Raw genomic sequence first — 14754 nt, forward strand, 5'->3', positions numbered from 1 at the left:
CTTTAGAAAATTTTTTTTATGTTAAAAGCGCGATTTGAAACAGCGATTTATTAATTAAAAGCGCATTTTACAATAGCGCTTTCACTATTCATCAAATTTTGGACTCCAAACAGTGAAAGCGCGATTTGTAATAGCGTTTTAGCCTAGTTTGAGAAATCCGTCCAAACTAGACCTAGTTTGGGAAATAAGATGCAAAAAGGGCTTAATATGGGAAAAGCCCCATTGGTTTGGCTACTATAAATATTTTAGGTGACTAATAATGTTTAAAAATTAACGATTACGTCACTTGATTCTTGATACGTGATTATGTTATATCAAGATTATTATTGATCTGTCTCCTAATACTGCTATTTAAAACCTTATGAACAATTAATTATTTAAAACACATAATGTTTTATTAAAAAATATGGACATGAGCAAGATAAAGTTTATTTAAATGCCTTCACCAATCCACAAGCGCACAAAGCAAAAACGCACACAAAGCAAAGAAACAAACAGGGAAATGTGTGCAATGGCAGTGAGTGATAATAAGCCTCATGCAGTTTGCATTCCATTCCCAGCTCAAAGCCACATCAAAGGAATTTTGAAACTAGCAAAGCTCCTCCACCATAAGGGTTTTTATATTACCTTCGTCAACACAGAGTTCAACCAAAAGCGCTTAATCAAAGCTAGAGGACATGACTTCCTGTATGGCTTGCCCAAATTCCAATTCAAAACAATTCCAGATGGCCTTCCTCCATCAAACCCTGATGCCACCCAAGATGTTCCTTCTCTTTGTGGATCCGTTAGAAAGAACTTCTTAACACCATTTCGCAACCTCCTTGCCAATCTCAATGACTCTTCCATTTCCAACAACCCTCCAGTGACTTGTATTGTCTCCGATGGTATATTGCCATTCACCATCACTGCAGCTCAAGAACTTGGAATCCCTGTTGCTGTATTCTGGACTTTTGCTGCTTGTGGCTTCATGGGATTTTATCAATATCGTGCTCTCTTGGACAAAGGCCTTACACCACTCAAAGGTATATATGTGTGTTTTGTTCATGCTTGTGTATATCAAAATTATAAGAAATAAAAAATTATGAAGGCATGTTTTAAAGCTAATATTGTTTATGATATACAGATGCAAGTTATTTGACAAATGGATACTTGGATACTGAAATAGACTGGATTCCTGGAATGAAAGATATTCGTCTAAAGGACCTTCCAACCTTTTTTCAAACTACCGACCCAAATGAGCAAATGTTTAATTTACTTATGGAAGCAGCACAGAGAGCATGTGAAGCTTCAGCATTTTGTGTTCATACTTTCAATGAATTGGAAGAAAACCTTTTGGATGTTCTCTCATCTATGTTTCCCCATGTTTACACCATTGGTCCTATTCAATTACTTTTGAACCAAAAATTAAGAAAAGAAGACCCCTTGGAGTCTCTTGGGTACAGTCTGTGGAAAGAAGAACCAGAGTGTCTCCACTGGCTTGACTCAAAGGAACCTAGCTCTGTTGTTTACGTGAATTTCGGCAGTGTAACAGTCATGTCACAGAAACAGTTGGTAGAGTTTGCTTGGGGACTTGCCAACAGCAACCACTACTTCCTGTGGATAATTAGGCCTGATTTGGTGATCGGTGATTCAGCAATTTTGCCACCTGAGTTCATTGCAGAAACTAAACAAAGAGGTTTGATTGAAGGTTGGTGCCCACAAGAGGAAGTCCTAAACCATCCATCAGTTGGAGGGTTCTTAACACACAGTGGTTGGAACTCGACTATTGAGAGCTTGTCGGTGGGCGTGCCCATGATGTGTTGGCCATTTTTTGCAGACCAACAGACAAATTGTAGATACAGTTGCAATGAATGGGAGGTTGGCATGGAGATAGACAATAATGTGAAAAGAGATGAAGTAGAGAAGCTTGTAAGAGAGCTAATGGGAGGAGAGAAGGGGAAGAAAATGAAGAACAAGGCCATGGAGTGGAAGAAATTGGCAGAAAAGGCAACTAGTCCAGGTGGGTCATCTAGTTTGAATTTGGACAAATTGGTAAATGTATTGTTATCAAGAAACTAGATTCTCCAGGAAAATTGGATTTGGGATTTGGGTTTGGTGTTTGGGGCAAATCTTTGTCATTCAATGTTATTCCATCCCCCTAGCAACTTGGCATGATTGATAAGTTTATAGTACAAAAAGCACTTGTATTAAGTTATGATAATTAAGCTTGCACTTGTCTAATTACTCTTTTCTTCTATTCCTTTTATCTACATGTTTGATATCTTTATCACTGTGCACAATAGCAGGCTACCTATCTACCTATTTAAGTAGGAGCCCTGTGAACCAGGTACGACCTTTTCTATAATTAAAATATCAATAAAATAAAAAGCACTGTTAAACCAGTTCCGAGAGTTCAGCACAAAATATATTAATATGCTAGGAACGGATTTAGGGGTTAATTTGGCCTGTTTGAGACCTAGTTCTATTCCCAAGCAGAGTGAAGGCACACCATCATTCTGTTTGTTTAGATGGAGAATATTATCTGTGAAAATTTCATGCAAGGAAAACTAAAGTTTGAAGGATTTCTTTTTTTGGTAGGTAAGCGATTCAAAGATTTCTTTCGCCCAACAAAAATTAAGAGACATTAATCTCCCCAAACTCTGTAGCAAAATATCAATTTGCAAAAATTGGGTTGGTTTTCCCACAAACTCTCTTCTTCTGTTTTTCTTTGACACTCCAAAAATGTAAAAACACGTAACACTTGAATAAGGGTATAGTTTCTTTATTTATAATATAAATTTCTGTTCAGTGTCTCAAGACAATCAAAGTATTACTAGGTGAAAATTTTCAGTCCATCCAAATGGACTGGTCATTCGATCTATACATACATTATTACATATACCTATAGATCCAGTGAGAATTATTTTGCAAGCTTGTCGAGCTGGAAATCCAAGATTTGGGATACAGTTTCAAGAAATGTAGCTTCACTCATGCCAGGGATCAAGGAATCTTGAGCCTCTCGAACTATCTCCTCAATGAGGGATTCCTTGTTCAAGGTTTCTTGGCACATGATGTTTCCAATGGCAAAAGGAGTGAGTCCTCTCTCTACCCCTTTCTTCAAAAGTATGGTGGAGATACGGGGTGTACGTGCACACTCAATTGAAAGGTCCCATCCATAGAACTTCAAAAGTGCAATATCTTGTTCAGCATCCAGTGATCTTATGTACTCAACTGTATCTGGGGAGTAAGGTTGGTGTGCTTGTGGCCAATAGAGCCAATCAAATATGCAATCTTTAAACTGCCATTAGGAAGAAATTTGACTCTATATTAGTTAAAAATCTAAAAATTAATTTCAAACTTTAGTGACAATGCTTTAGAGAAATATATAACAAAAAATATGTGTATGCAAATATGTGAAATGTTTATTGAAGTTGTAATTTGTTTGCTTCTTAAACAAACGCCCATTAGGCGGTTGTTAGCAGGACCCTTTATGTAAAACTATTAAAATGCTCTTAAACCAGCACAACAATTTTTTGTTGAGGTTGGATGAATCAAGCTATTGTATAAAAAATTCAATTTCATTTTGTGTCCAGACATGGAAATTGACTGTTATGTTGGTCCATGTCATCGAAAATCCCAGAACATGTCCTGTAATTTTCCTTTTCCTATAACCTTGTGCCTTATATTTGCATTTATTGAAATGTTAAGAGAAGAGTAGCACTTACATTCTCAGTAAGCAATAGCCTTGATCAATTGGAATAAGCACGATACACCCTTCTTCATCCTCTTTGCTCACCAGAATATTTCCCGCGTGCCTATCTGTATTCACCATTCTTATATCAAACACACTAATCTTGTGGACCTCCTCCACAGGGAAATCCCTAGGACCCATGTCCTCACAACATCCAATATTCTTCATAAACATTTGCAATGAACCAATCTTAACATTCTTTGGTGCACATTCATACCCTTCTGGATGATTAAATCCCTTGTGCAAGCACTGAACCATAACAGTAGGTGGCACACCAGCAAATCCAAACTCAGCACTCAACAATGAGCGCGGATCATTTACTAATACCATTTACTCACAACTCATAGAACCTTGTGGAACACTTTTCTATCTAAATAGAACTTGAAACTCTATAAGAAACTACACAAGATTTTACATTAAATAAGTTCTCCTAATTAATAGGACTTATAAATAATTTTTCCTAAATTCATTTGAAATGAATTTTCTATCATTTTTTAGTAAACTAAACGTGATAATAAACATTTTAATTGAATAATCAACCCATTCAATTTCATTTGAGGCTTATTTTAGGAAGTTGGCTTTTTAGTCCCAAAGTCAATATAAAATGGCAACTATTCTTTCTAATTTTTTGTTCATTTTTCTATAAAAAAATAAAAAATAAAAAAATTATCAAAATAATCAATTCCTAAAACAACTTTAGTCAACCAAATACTATCTGAATTTTTTTTTTTTTAGGGCAAATTACACCGGTGGTTCTTACATTCTTATTGTCATTTTGTTCCCTCCACTTTTAATTGGCCTAATTTTTACTCTTGATTTTAAATTTTGTATCAATTTGATCCAATTGATAATTTCGTTAGTATTTTTTACGAAAAACAATCATTAAATTGGTTGAAGTTAACTCACTAAATTTAATAAATTTAGAATTTTATTTTAAAAAATATAACACGTGTCACTTATATGTATATTTTTTTTTTTTATAAAAAATGTTAAAAGTTGTAAATAATTGGATTAAATTGAAACAAATTATAAATTCAAGATTAAAATCGAACCAATTAAATTTACGGGACAAAAATAACATAATGACCAAAATACAGAAACTAATAACACAATTTGTCCTAATTTTTATTGAGATGAAAAAACGAAGAAGATATTTTTGTTTTCTTTTTTTCTTCTAATTATTATCTTTTTGTTGTCATTTTGTTTTGATAGGTTACAGGATGACTGTTGGAAGTGCAAGTGAGAGTAATACTGGTCTGATTGGATAATTCGTGCAAGATACCGTATATCATTTACTTATATGTTTTTGTGACTTAAAGTTAAATATTTTTGTAAAAATTTATGACATATTTTTATAGGTTAACTTATGCGATTTTGTGAGGTGACTTATGTATGTTTGTAAGAATTTATGCTAATATGTAATTTTTCAAATTTTTATGGGTTAAATCATATGAATTTGTATTTAACTTCTGCGATTTTGTAAGGTAACTTCCGTATGTTTGTGAGAACTTACGCAAAGTTGTGATTCTCAAATTTGTTTAGATTTACGCTAATTTATGTTTAAGCTCCGAGATTTTAGAAGATAACTTATGTATTTTTATGAAAATTTACTCAAATTTGCATTCCCAGCACCCAAATACTTCCCAATATCATTTTTTTCCCATTGGTTCCTCCCTAAGAAAAGTCTTATCTATGCTACGTATAAAGAGAATAATTGATTTCTCATTTTTATATCTCAACATGAGAGAATTTAAAGGATTCGTAAAATCTATAATGAATCACGTTTTAACAATCTAAACCGCTCATTTTATAAAGTTTTCAATATATATTATCCATGAAAAAAATTAGTTTGATCCGATAATTGTAACATTTTTATTTTGTGACATTTCTCTCTAAAAAATGGACAATAAATATATTTTAAAAATAAATCATCCATTTTTTTAGAGAGAAACACGTTAAAATGAAAATATTACGATTATTGGATCAATCTAATTTTTTTTCACAGATGATATACATTGAGAATTTTATAAAATGAACGGTGTCAATAATTAAAATGAGACCCATAGTGAACTCCACAGACCCCTCAAATTCTCTTATATTAAAATGTGAACATGAGAGAAGTCAAATCTTAAAGAGAACATCTATATAATAAAGTAAGAGAGTTTTTGAAAAGGATGAGGATCCCCTCCCTGGACCGGAGGGCACTGGTTGGGTCCATGAGACCCACTATGGGGTCCATTTTGATGATCCTAACTGTTCATTTTGTTGGACACTTCATGTATTTCATCCACAAAAAATTTAAGTCGATCCGATAATTATAACTTGTTCAATTTTTCACTAAAAAAATAGATAATAATTGTATTTTTTAAAATAAATCATATATTTTTTTAGTGACAAACGCAATAAATTAAACAAGTTACAATTACCGAATTTACCTAATTTTTTGGATGGATGAAATAGATGAAGTGTTTGACAAAATGAACAGTTCGGATCATCGAAACGAGACTCGTGGTGGATCCCACAGACTCAAACAACACCATCCAGTCTAAAATCTGGACTGAAGGGGATCCGAATCCTTTTGAAAATGTGTCAAAATGTATTAGAGATACATTTTGTATCAATAGCTGAGATTAATTCCCAAATTCATCCTATGGTTAAGATTTCTTTAATTTCCACTCACCCACCACCTTGTTTTCTCCCTTTTTTGTTTTTGAGAATGGCTTCCCTCCAATCCATGATCGAACTAGAGGGTAATGTTGGGCCCATGGGGGCCCAAGCGGATACCATTTTGATAATTCGAACCATTCAATGTGTAGAACCCGTCGAGTACTATACCCTTGTAAAAAATCACACTGATCGAATATCTATAGTTATGTGAGCAAATCAGATTTTTGTAAATCGTTTATTTTTTACTATCCAATTTTTCATACAAAACTAATTTGATCACATAACTATCGATATCCGATCAATGTGATGTTTTTCATGCATATAGTACTCAACGAGTTTTGCACATTCAACGGTTTGGATTATCGAAACGGAACCCATGATGGATCCCAAGGGCTCAACAATACCTCCAGTCCGTGATTGGATTGGAGGAAGGCTCTTCCCTTTTGTTTACTCATGCATTCTCTCTCTCTCTCTTGCCCACATTCCTCTCTCTTTTCTTTTTATTTTTTTTTTTAATTTTCTTCCTTATTTCTTTATTATTTTATTTTTCTCTTTCTATTCACTTATTTTATTTATATCGACACATGCATACACTAGTACTATGAACATCTTTATTAGTGTCTTGAGACTTTTTATCAAATATATATTTTTAAATTATTAAAAATATTTTCATATAATTAATTCAATGTAATTGACTTGCCTCTTAAAACTCTTCACATACATATTGATATTGATATTTAAATTAAAATTTATATTTTTTAAATTTAATAATGAAGTGGGCACACACCACTGGTATCATTATACTCCACTTGCTCGCGGAAAATTATTAAATATTTTTAGAATGTTATATGCCTCTACTCTCTAATCAATCATTATTTAATATATTCATTCATATTCTCTAATCACCCAATATAATACCTCACCTATTAACTTTCTCTACCAATTATAATATATATATATCTTTTTTTATCCACAAATGTTAGTTGTTAAATTAGCACTTAGGAGAGAAAATCTCCCCACCGTTAATAATATGAAATACTACGTATCCATACTATGAAATTACTGAATAATTACCTTACTTGCATGTACCATTGCAATCTCACCACAGATTTCGTGTTCAATTATTCAACCCTTCAATTATTTAATCCCTTGCTTGCCTGTACGATTGCAATCTCACCACATATTTCTTTTCCAATTATTCAACCCCTTGCTGGCATGCACCATTGCAATCTCACCCCAGATTTCTTCTTCAATTATTCAACTCTGTTTCGGGGAGAAAAGGTTAAAATTTAGGCTATTCACAACACATTTTTGTTTTTTCCCTCACTAGAAACAAAGAAGGTTGATTACACGGAACTCATAGAGAAAAACCCAATAAATTTTATAATTTTGACATAATTATATTGAATTCTTTTAAAATTTTAATTTATATTATATCAATAATTTATTAATTATATAGATAAAAAAAATATTACCATGTCATGTACATGAAAATATATATTTTATATTATTCATTTTTGTATTTTCTAAACTAGTTTTGATTTATTTAAACTTACTAAAAGCGATATTAGTATAATTATATTAAAATTGTGAAAATTATTATATTTTTTTACGAACCTCAAGAGAGGCCAATGTAATTTATCCAAAGAGAACGGGCTTATCTGCACTTGCATCTAGATGGAAGTCTGAGCTCATGAAATTCATCACGAGTTTCGTTTCAATAATTCATGTCATTCATTTTATAGGGTCTTTTTTTATATATCATTCACAAACAAAAATTAGATCAACTTGATGTTTGTATCTGTAAAATACTGATGTATTATTATTGATTGTATTGTTGTGTATATATTACAAGATTGATGTATATTGATTTGTATGTTACAAGCTATTATATAGGAGAGGTGTGAGGTAAGTGAGTGGTGGTAGTGGATGGTAGTGGAGGTGGTGGGTGGTAGTGGAGATGGTAAGTGTGTTAGGTTTAGTGGGGTGGATGTAGTGGGTTAGGTTAGTGGGTTAGGTTTAGTGTACATTAACAGCCCCCCTCAAACTCAAGGAGGATATGAATTAACCAACTTGAGTTTGAAGAGAGTAACAAAACAGAAAAGTAAGCTGACAATTAAAAATGAGATAGGAGACACTGTATGGTCGTGTCGGACCGTTGTAGCAGACAGTTTACGGGGTCATGTCGGACCGTTGTAGAAGACAGTTTACGGGGTCATGTCGGACCGTTGTAGCAGACACTGTGTGGTCGTGTCAGACCGTTGTAGAAGACAGTTTATGAGGTCATGTCGGACCGTTGTAGAAGCTGACCGGAATCAATGTCGGGACAGTTTACGGGGTCATGTCGGACCGTTGTAGAAGCTGACCGGAATCAATGTCGGGACAGTTTACGGGGTCATGTCGGACCGGTGAAGAAGACAGTTTATGAGTGGGTAGATAGGCTGCCCAAAAAATATACATGGATGTAGATATCGAGCCCTCAAAAGTCGTGCCCTCAAAAGGTGTGCCCGCACCCTCAAAAGGCGTGCCATCAAAAGGCGTGCCCGAATGCATCAAAAGGTGTGCCATGAAAAGGCGTGCCAGTTTGTCGGCGAGAAGAGGCGCGCGATGCGCGTGGCTGCTCGGCTATTTAACCAAGACGGAGCTGAGGCCGAGGCAGAGGCTGAGACAAGAAACTGAGAGAAACCTCTGAAGAATTCTGCGTTGTGCTGAGAGAGAGAGGCTGTAACACTGTTGTGCTGAGAGAGAGAGTCTGTAACACTCTGTTGCGAGAGAAAATGGCTTCGTCGTCCCGTGGGCTGCTCACTCTCTTTCCCGATCTCAACGAGTCCACAGGAGAGAGAACTGGTGCGGTGTCCCGTGAACCTCAACCAAACACCACTGGGTTTGCTCCGTTGAACTTTCCGATGCAGTCGGTGGAGCAAAAAATGGCAGTGCAAACGGATGTGGAGGCTAATCAGTATACTTTGAAGGCATGTGTGGAGTCCATGACGGCGGTCACAAACTTGTCGCACCGGTTGCAGAGTAGGACAAATGAGGTGCAGCAATTAAACTCCCAGCTGGCTCTGCTCCGACGCATGTATAAGGATGCGCGAGCAGAGATAAGCATGCTAAGGGCAGAAAACAAGGAGCTGAAGCGGAAGGCCACCGTGATGTTCCGATTTGGAGGGCCGCCATATGTTGCAATGGAGGAGCAGGGCGTAGTGATGATGCCCAGTGGAGTGGGAAACATGGAGGCAACACCGGCAAGGGCCGCCCAGGACGGAGGCAAAAAGAAGAGACCTGCAGTAGAGTAGAGAAGAAAAATCCCACTGTGGGTGTGGGTGTTTTGTTTTGGTTTGTGTTTTTTTTTTTTTTTTTTTTTTTTTTTTTGTTGTAAAATGGTGATCGGGGTGAGCCCCAACATGAATAAAATGAGTGTGGTAGCAGTTCTTCTTCTTCTGCTGTTTTTTTTTTTTTTTTTTTTTTTTTTTTTTGTTGAATAAAAAAAAAAAAAAAAAGAAGAATACAATAAAATAGAGAAAGAAAACAGAGAATATTTATGGGGGAGGATGTGCAAGCGGTGGAATATATTAAAGAGGTTTTGATGAGTGGGTGCAGAGAGGAAGAGTGGTTTAAAAAATAAAAAAAAATAAATAAATAAATAAATAAAAAAAAAGGACCATGTGTATAGGTCTGATTAAAAGGGACGAGAGAGAGAGAGATAGTGGGTGTGGGTGCCTCCATGTGTGTGATCTGGGTGGAAGGAGAGAGAGAGAGAGACCCACGTTGACTCGGATATAGGAATAGGGTTTGTGGGCATAGGCGACGATGAAGAGGAGAGAGAAGAGGCCGAGGGGTTTGTAGACGACGGCGAAGACACGGTCGACGAAGGCGGCCGGGTAGAGGGAGGAGAAGTAGTCGACGGCGGTGATGAAGGCGTTCCAGGGGAGGAGGAAGGCGCAGCCGAGAATGAAGTAGATTGTGTAGGCTATGTTGAATCGGAAGCTGAATCTGTTGTGGGCTATGTCGCCGGTGAAATCTGTATCTGATTCCGGCGGATCATCGCCGGAGATGGGTCCGATCATCGGACTCCGATGTGCGGGGTTGTGTTATTCGGGTGATTGGGAGTGGCATGTGGAAACAGAGGAGGCATGTCTCAATGTGTGCTGTCCCATGTACCTGTGTGGGTATGGCAGTCGTCGTTTTTTTTTTTTTTTTTTTTTTTTTTTTTTTTTTTTTGTACTCCAACCCTCTGCCCAGAGAGAGAGCTAGAGAGAGGGAGTTGCAGAGAAAGAGGTGCTGAGAGGTTGATGCCGGGTGTGGTGTGTTATGTGTTTGCGGAGTTAGTCAGCGTCGACGTACGACATAGCGTGAGTGTTCGACGGAGAAGGCGGAGATCTGCGTCGGTGGTGAGCTAGCAGGAGTGGTAGTGAAGTGGTGACAGGTGGCGTGGTCGGCGTAGACGGTGATGGTCCTCCGACTGTGACCGGATCTGGTGATGTGATAGTGAAGTGTTGTTGAAGAATCTGCCATTGAAGAAGAAATTAAGGAAATTTGGGTTTGTCCGGCGGACGGCCAAGGCGAGGCTGCCGCCCGCCGGTGAAGCGGAATTACTAAGTTCTTAACCAAGCTCTGATACCATGTAAAATACTGATGTATTATTATTGATTGTATTGTTGTGTATATATTACAAGATTGATGTATATTGATTTGTATGTTACAAGCTATTATATAGGAGAGGTGTGAGGTAAGTGAGTGGTGGTAGTGGATGGTAGTGGAGGTGGTGGGTGGTAGTGGAGATGGTAAGTGTGTTAGGTTTAGTGGGGTGGATGTAGTGGGTTAGGTTTAGTGTACATTAACAGTATCCTATTCAATTTATCTGATATTCGTGATTATGAACCGCCTTTGCAACCACATGGATTGGTTTCAGCCAAAGCATCACTGCCTGATATATAAAAATAAATAAATAAATATATGATTAAGATTTTAAATATCAACTCATATGTTGTATAGGTTTTATTGGCTCTTGACCATACAGTATGGTGGTAGGAATGAAAATAACTTACGTATTGGATACATATCAATTTATAATTGGTTCATGAAAGGTCAAGTAACAAATGATACCATTGGTTTGGCTACTATAAATTTTTTATGTGGCTAAAAATGTTTAAAAATTAACAATTACATCACCCGATTCTTGATACACTTGATACTGTTATATAAAGACTATAATTGATCTGTTTCCTAATACCGCTTGTTTGGTTTGCTTTTCAAAGAAAATTTTCTAAAATTTCATTTGGTTTAGTGATTTTCTATCTTCTACACATCAATTAATTACTTTTTCTATCTCCTCTCTTCATTTCAATCACTATTTCTCTCACAAACATCTACTCAACTATAACAAAATATCAAATCATCCCAAACTTCCATATTCCAAAACTATTTTCAAAATATACAACCCTTTCCCCAAGATTTTTTTTTTCACAAAACCAAACCAAACGCACATCATGTTTTATTAAAAAATATGGACATGAGCAAGATGAAGTTATTTAAATGCCTTCTCCACTCCACAAACACACAAAGCAAAAACACACGCAAAGCAAAGAAACAAACAGGGAAATGTGTGCAATGGCAGTGAGTGATAATAAGCCTCATGCAGTTTGCATTCCATTCCCAGCTCAAAGCCACATCAAAGGAATTTTGAAACTAGCAAAGCTCCTCCACCATAAGAGCTTTTATATTACCTTTGTCAACACAGAGTTCAACCAAAAGCGCTTAATCAAAGCTAGAGGACATGACTCCCTATACGGCTTGCCCAACTTCCAATTCAAAACAATTCCAGATGGCCTTCCTCCATCAAACCCGGATGCGACCCAAGATGCTCCTTCTCTTTGTGGATCCGCTAGAAAGAACTTCTTAACACCATTTCGCAACCTCCTTGCCAATCTCAATGACTCTTCCATTTCCAACAACCCTCCGGTGACTTGCATTGTCTCTGATGGTGCATTGCCATTCACCATCACAGTAGCTCAAGAACTTGGAATCCCAGTTGCAGTATTCTGGACTATTGCTGCTTGTAGCTTCATGGGATTTTATCAATATCGCGCTCTCTTGGACAAAGGCCTTACACCACTCAAAGGTATATATATGTGTTTTGTGCATGCTTGTGTATATCAAAATTAGAAGAAAATAAAAAATTATGAAGGTATGTTTTAAAGCTAATATTGTTTTTGATATACAGATGCAAGTTATTTGACAAATGGATACTTGGATACTGAAATAGACTGGATTCCTGGAATGAAAGATATTCGTCTAAAGGACCTTCCAACCTTTTTTCAAACTACCGACCCAAATGAGCAAATGTTTAACTTAGTTATGGAAGCAGCACAGAGAACACGTGAAGCTTCAGCATTTTGTGTTCATACTTTCGATGCTTTGGAAGAAAACCTTTTGGATGTTCTCTCATCTATGTTTCCCCATGTTTACACCATTGGTCCTATTCAACTACTTTTGAACCAAAAATTAAGAAAAGAAGACCCCTTAGAGTCTCTTGGGTACAGTCTGTGGAAAGAAGAACCAGAGTGTCTCCACTGGCTTGACTCAAAGGAACCTAGCTCTGTTGTTTACGTGAATTTCGGCAGTGTAACAGTCATGTCACAGAAACAGTTGGTAGAGTTTGCTTGGGGACTTGCCAACAGCAACCACTACTTCCTGTGGATAATTAGGCCTGATTTGGTGATCGGCGATTCAGCAATTTTGCCACCTGAGTTCAATGCAGAAACTAAACAAAGAGGTTTGATTGAAGGTTGGTGCCAACAAGAGGAAGTCCTAAACCATCCATCAGTTGGAGGGTTCTTAACACACAGTGGTTGGAACTCGACTATTGAGAGCTTGTCGGCAGGCGTGCCCATGATGTGTTGGCCATTTTTCGCAGACCAACAGACAAATTGTAGATACACTTGCAATGAATGGGAGGTTGGCATGGAGATTGAAAATAATGTGCAAAGAGATGAAGTAGAGAAGCTTGTAAGAGAGCTAATGGAAGGAGAGAAGGGGAAGAAAATGAAGAGCAAGGCCATGGAGTGGAAGAAATTGGCAGAAAAGGCAACTAGTCCAGGTGGGTCATCTAGTTTGAATTTGGACAAATTGGTAAATGTATTGCTATCAAGAAACTAGATTTTCCAGGCAAATTGGATTTGGGATTTGGGTTTGGTGTTTGGGGAAAAGCTTCCTATAAATTGGCTATTAATCTTTGTCATTCAATGTTATTCCATTCCTCTTGCAACTTGGCACGATTGATAAGTATATATTAGAAAAAGCACTTGTATAAAGTTCTGACAATTAAGCTTGCACTTGTCTAATTACTCTTTTCTCCTATTCCTTTTATCTACATGTTTGATATCTTTCTCATTGTGCACAGTAGCAGGCTACCTATCTACCTATTTAAGCAAGAGCCCTGTGTACGATCTTTTCTATAATTAAAATATCAACAAAATAAAAGACACTGTTAAGCCAGTTCTGAGAATTCTGCACAAAATACACTGTTATGCTAGGAACGGATTTAGGGGTTAATTTAGCCTGTTTGAGACCTTGTTCTGTTCCCGTGGCTGGATCACCCAGTCTAATTTTTGGGTTTTAAAATGAAGGGATTTTTACAAGCCGGTCCCAATAATTGAATCTATTACCCATTTGGTCCTAAGTTTCTTTCTCATGCATTAAGAAGTCCGGTAATATTTTTTTATCCCAATTTTGCCCCTGCTACCAGCTGGTTAAAATTTCTATTTAAATCATCTCAAACACTTTCTAAATCTTTAATTGTTTATAATATTTGTTACTCATTAATTTTTTCAATTTGTATTAATTTATCTCTTGATCATTTTTCCAAAACTCTTTTTCTTTCTCATCTCTCTCTCTCTCTCTCTCTAGAAAATACCACCATTGTAGCTATGGCCATGGCCATCCACCTGCAACCACCACTGTCATCCGTCACTAACCACTGCCACTTCCACCGGTCACCACCACCACCTTCGCCGGCCACTACCACCACCATTGTTCACTAACCATCTCCACTGTTGCTGATCCATACTTCACCATCTCTCAACCATTTGACTGCTCGCCTAACATTGCCATCTTCCTTCCTCTTTGCCTTACTGTCGCTCTTCCTCCATCCTCTATCCTTCATCTGCCATCACCATTGTTCTTTTTCAATCAGCAATCCACCATTTTCAACGTTGAACTTCACCAATGGCTTTAAATCTAGTTGTTTTCAATGCCGATCAACCATCTTCAGTGCCAATCTGGTACTTTGCATGGCCGCCGATGAGATCGACACTCTTTCTACATTGTGTTGGTGAAGATCTACATTTGTAAAACAT

At 36.8% G+C, this 14754-nt stretch overlaps 2 protein-coding genes and 1 pseudogene across 2 annotated transcripts; 2 read left to right on the top strand and 1 right to left on the bottom strand.

Moving 5' to 3' along the window:
- The first annotated feature begins 347 nt into the window (after positions 1–347).
- Positions 348–2220, top strand: LOC114261203 (7-deoxyloganetin glucosyltransferase). Its single transcript, XM_028201428.2, has 2 exons — positions 348–1022; positions 1124–2220. Exons 1-2 carry the CDS (start codon positions 437–439, stop codon positions 2056–2058), a joined length of 1521 nt encoding a protein of 506 aa, XP_028057229.1. The 5' UTR covers positions 348–436; the 3' UTR covers positions 2059–2220.
- A 679-nt stretch (positions 2221–2899) lies between these two features.
- Positions 2900–10464, bottom strand: LOC114261239 (phosphatidylinositol 4-kinase gamma 4 pseudogene; annotated as a pseudogene).
- Positions 10465–11884: 1420 nt separating this feature from the next.
- Positions 11885–13740, top strand: LOC114261202 (7-deoxyloganetin glucosyltransferase). Its single transcript, XM_028201427.2, has 2 exons — positions 11885–12518; positions 12621–13740. The coding sequence occupies exons 1-2, from the start codon at positions 11933–11935 to the stop codon at positions 13553–13555; spliced, it is 1521 nt and encodes a 506-aa protein (XP_028057228.2). The 5' UTR covers positions 11885–11932; the 3' UTR covers positions 13556–13740.
- Positions 13741–14754: the final 1014 nt, after the last annotated feature.

This window comes from Camellia sinensis, chromosome 13 (genome assembly GCF_055761805.1).
Source record: "Camellia sinensis isolate YWXY chromosome 13, ASM5576180v1, whole genome shotgun sequence".
Classification (NCBI taxonomy): Eukaryota; Viridiplantae; Streptophyta; class Magnoliopsida; order Ericales; family Theaceae; genus Camellia; species Camellia sinensis.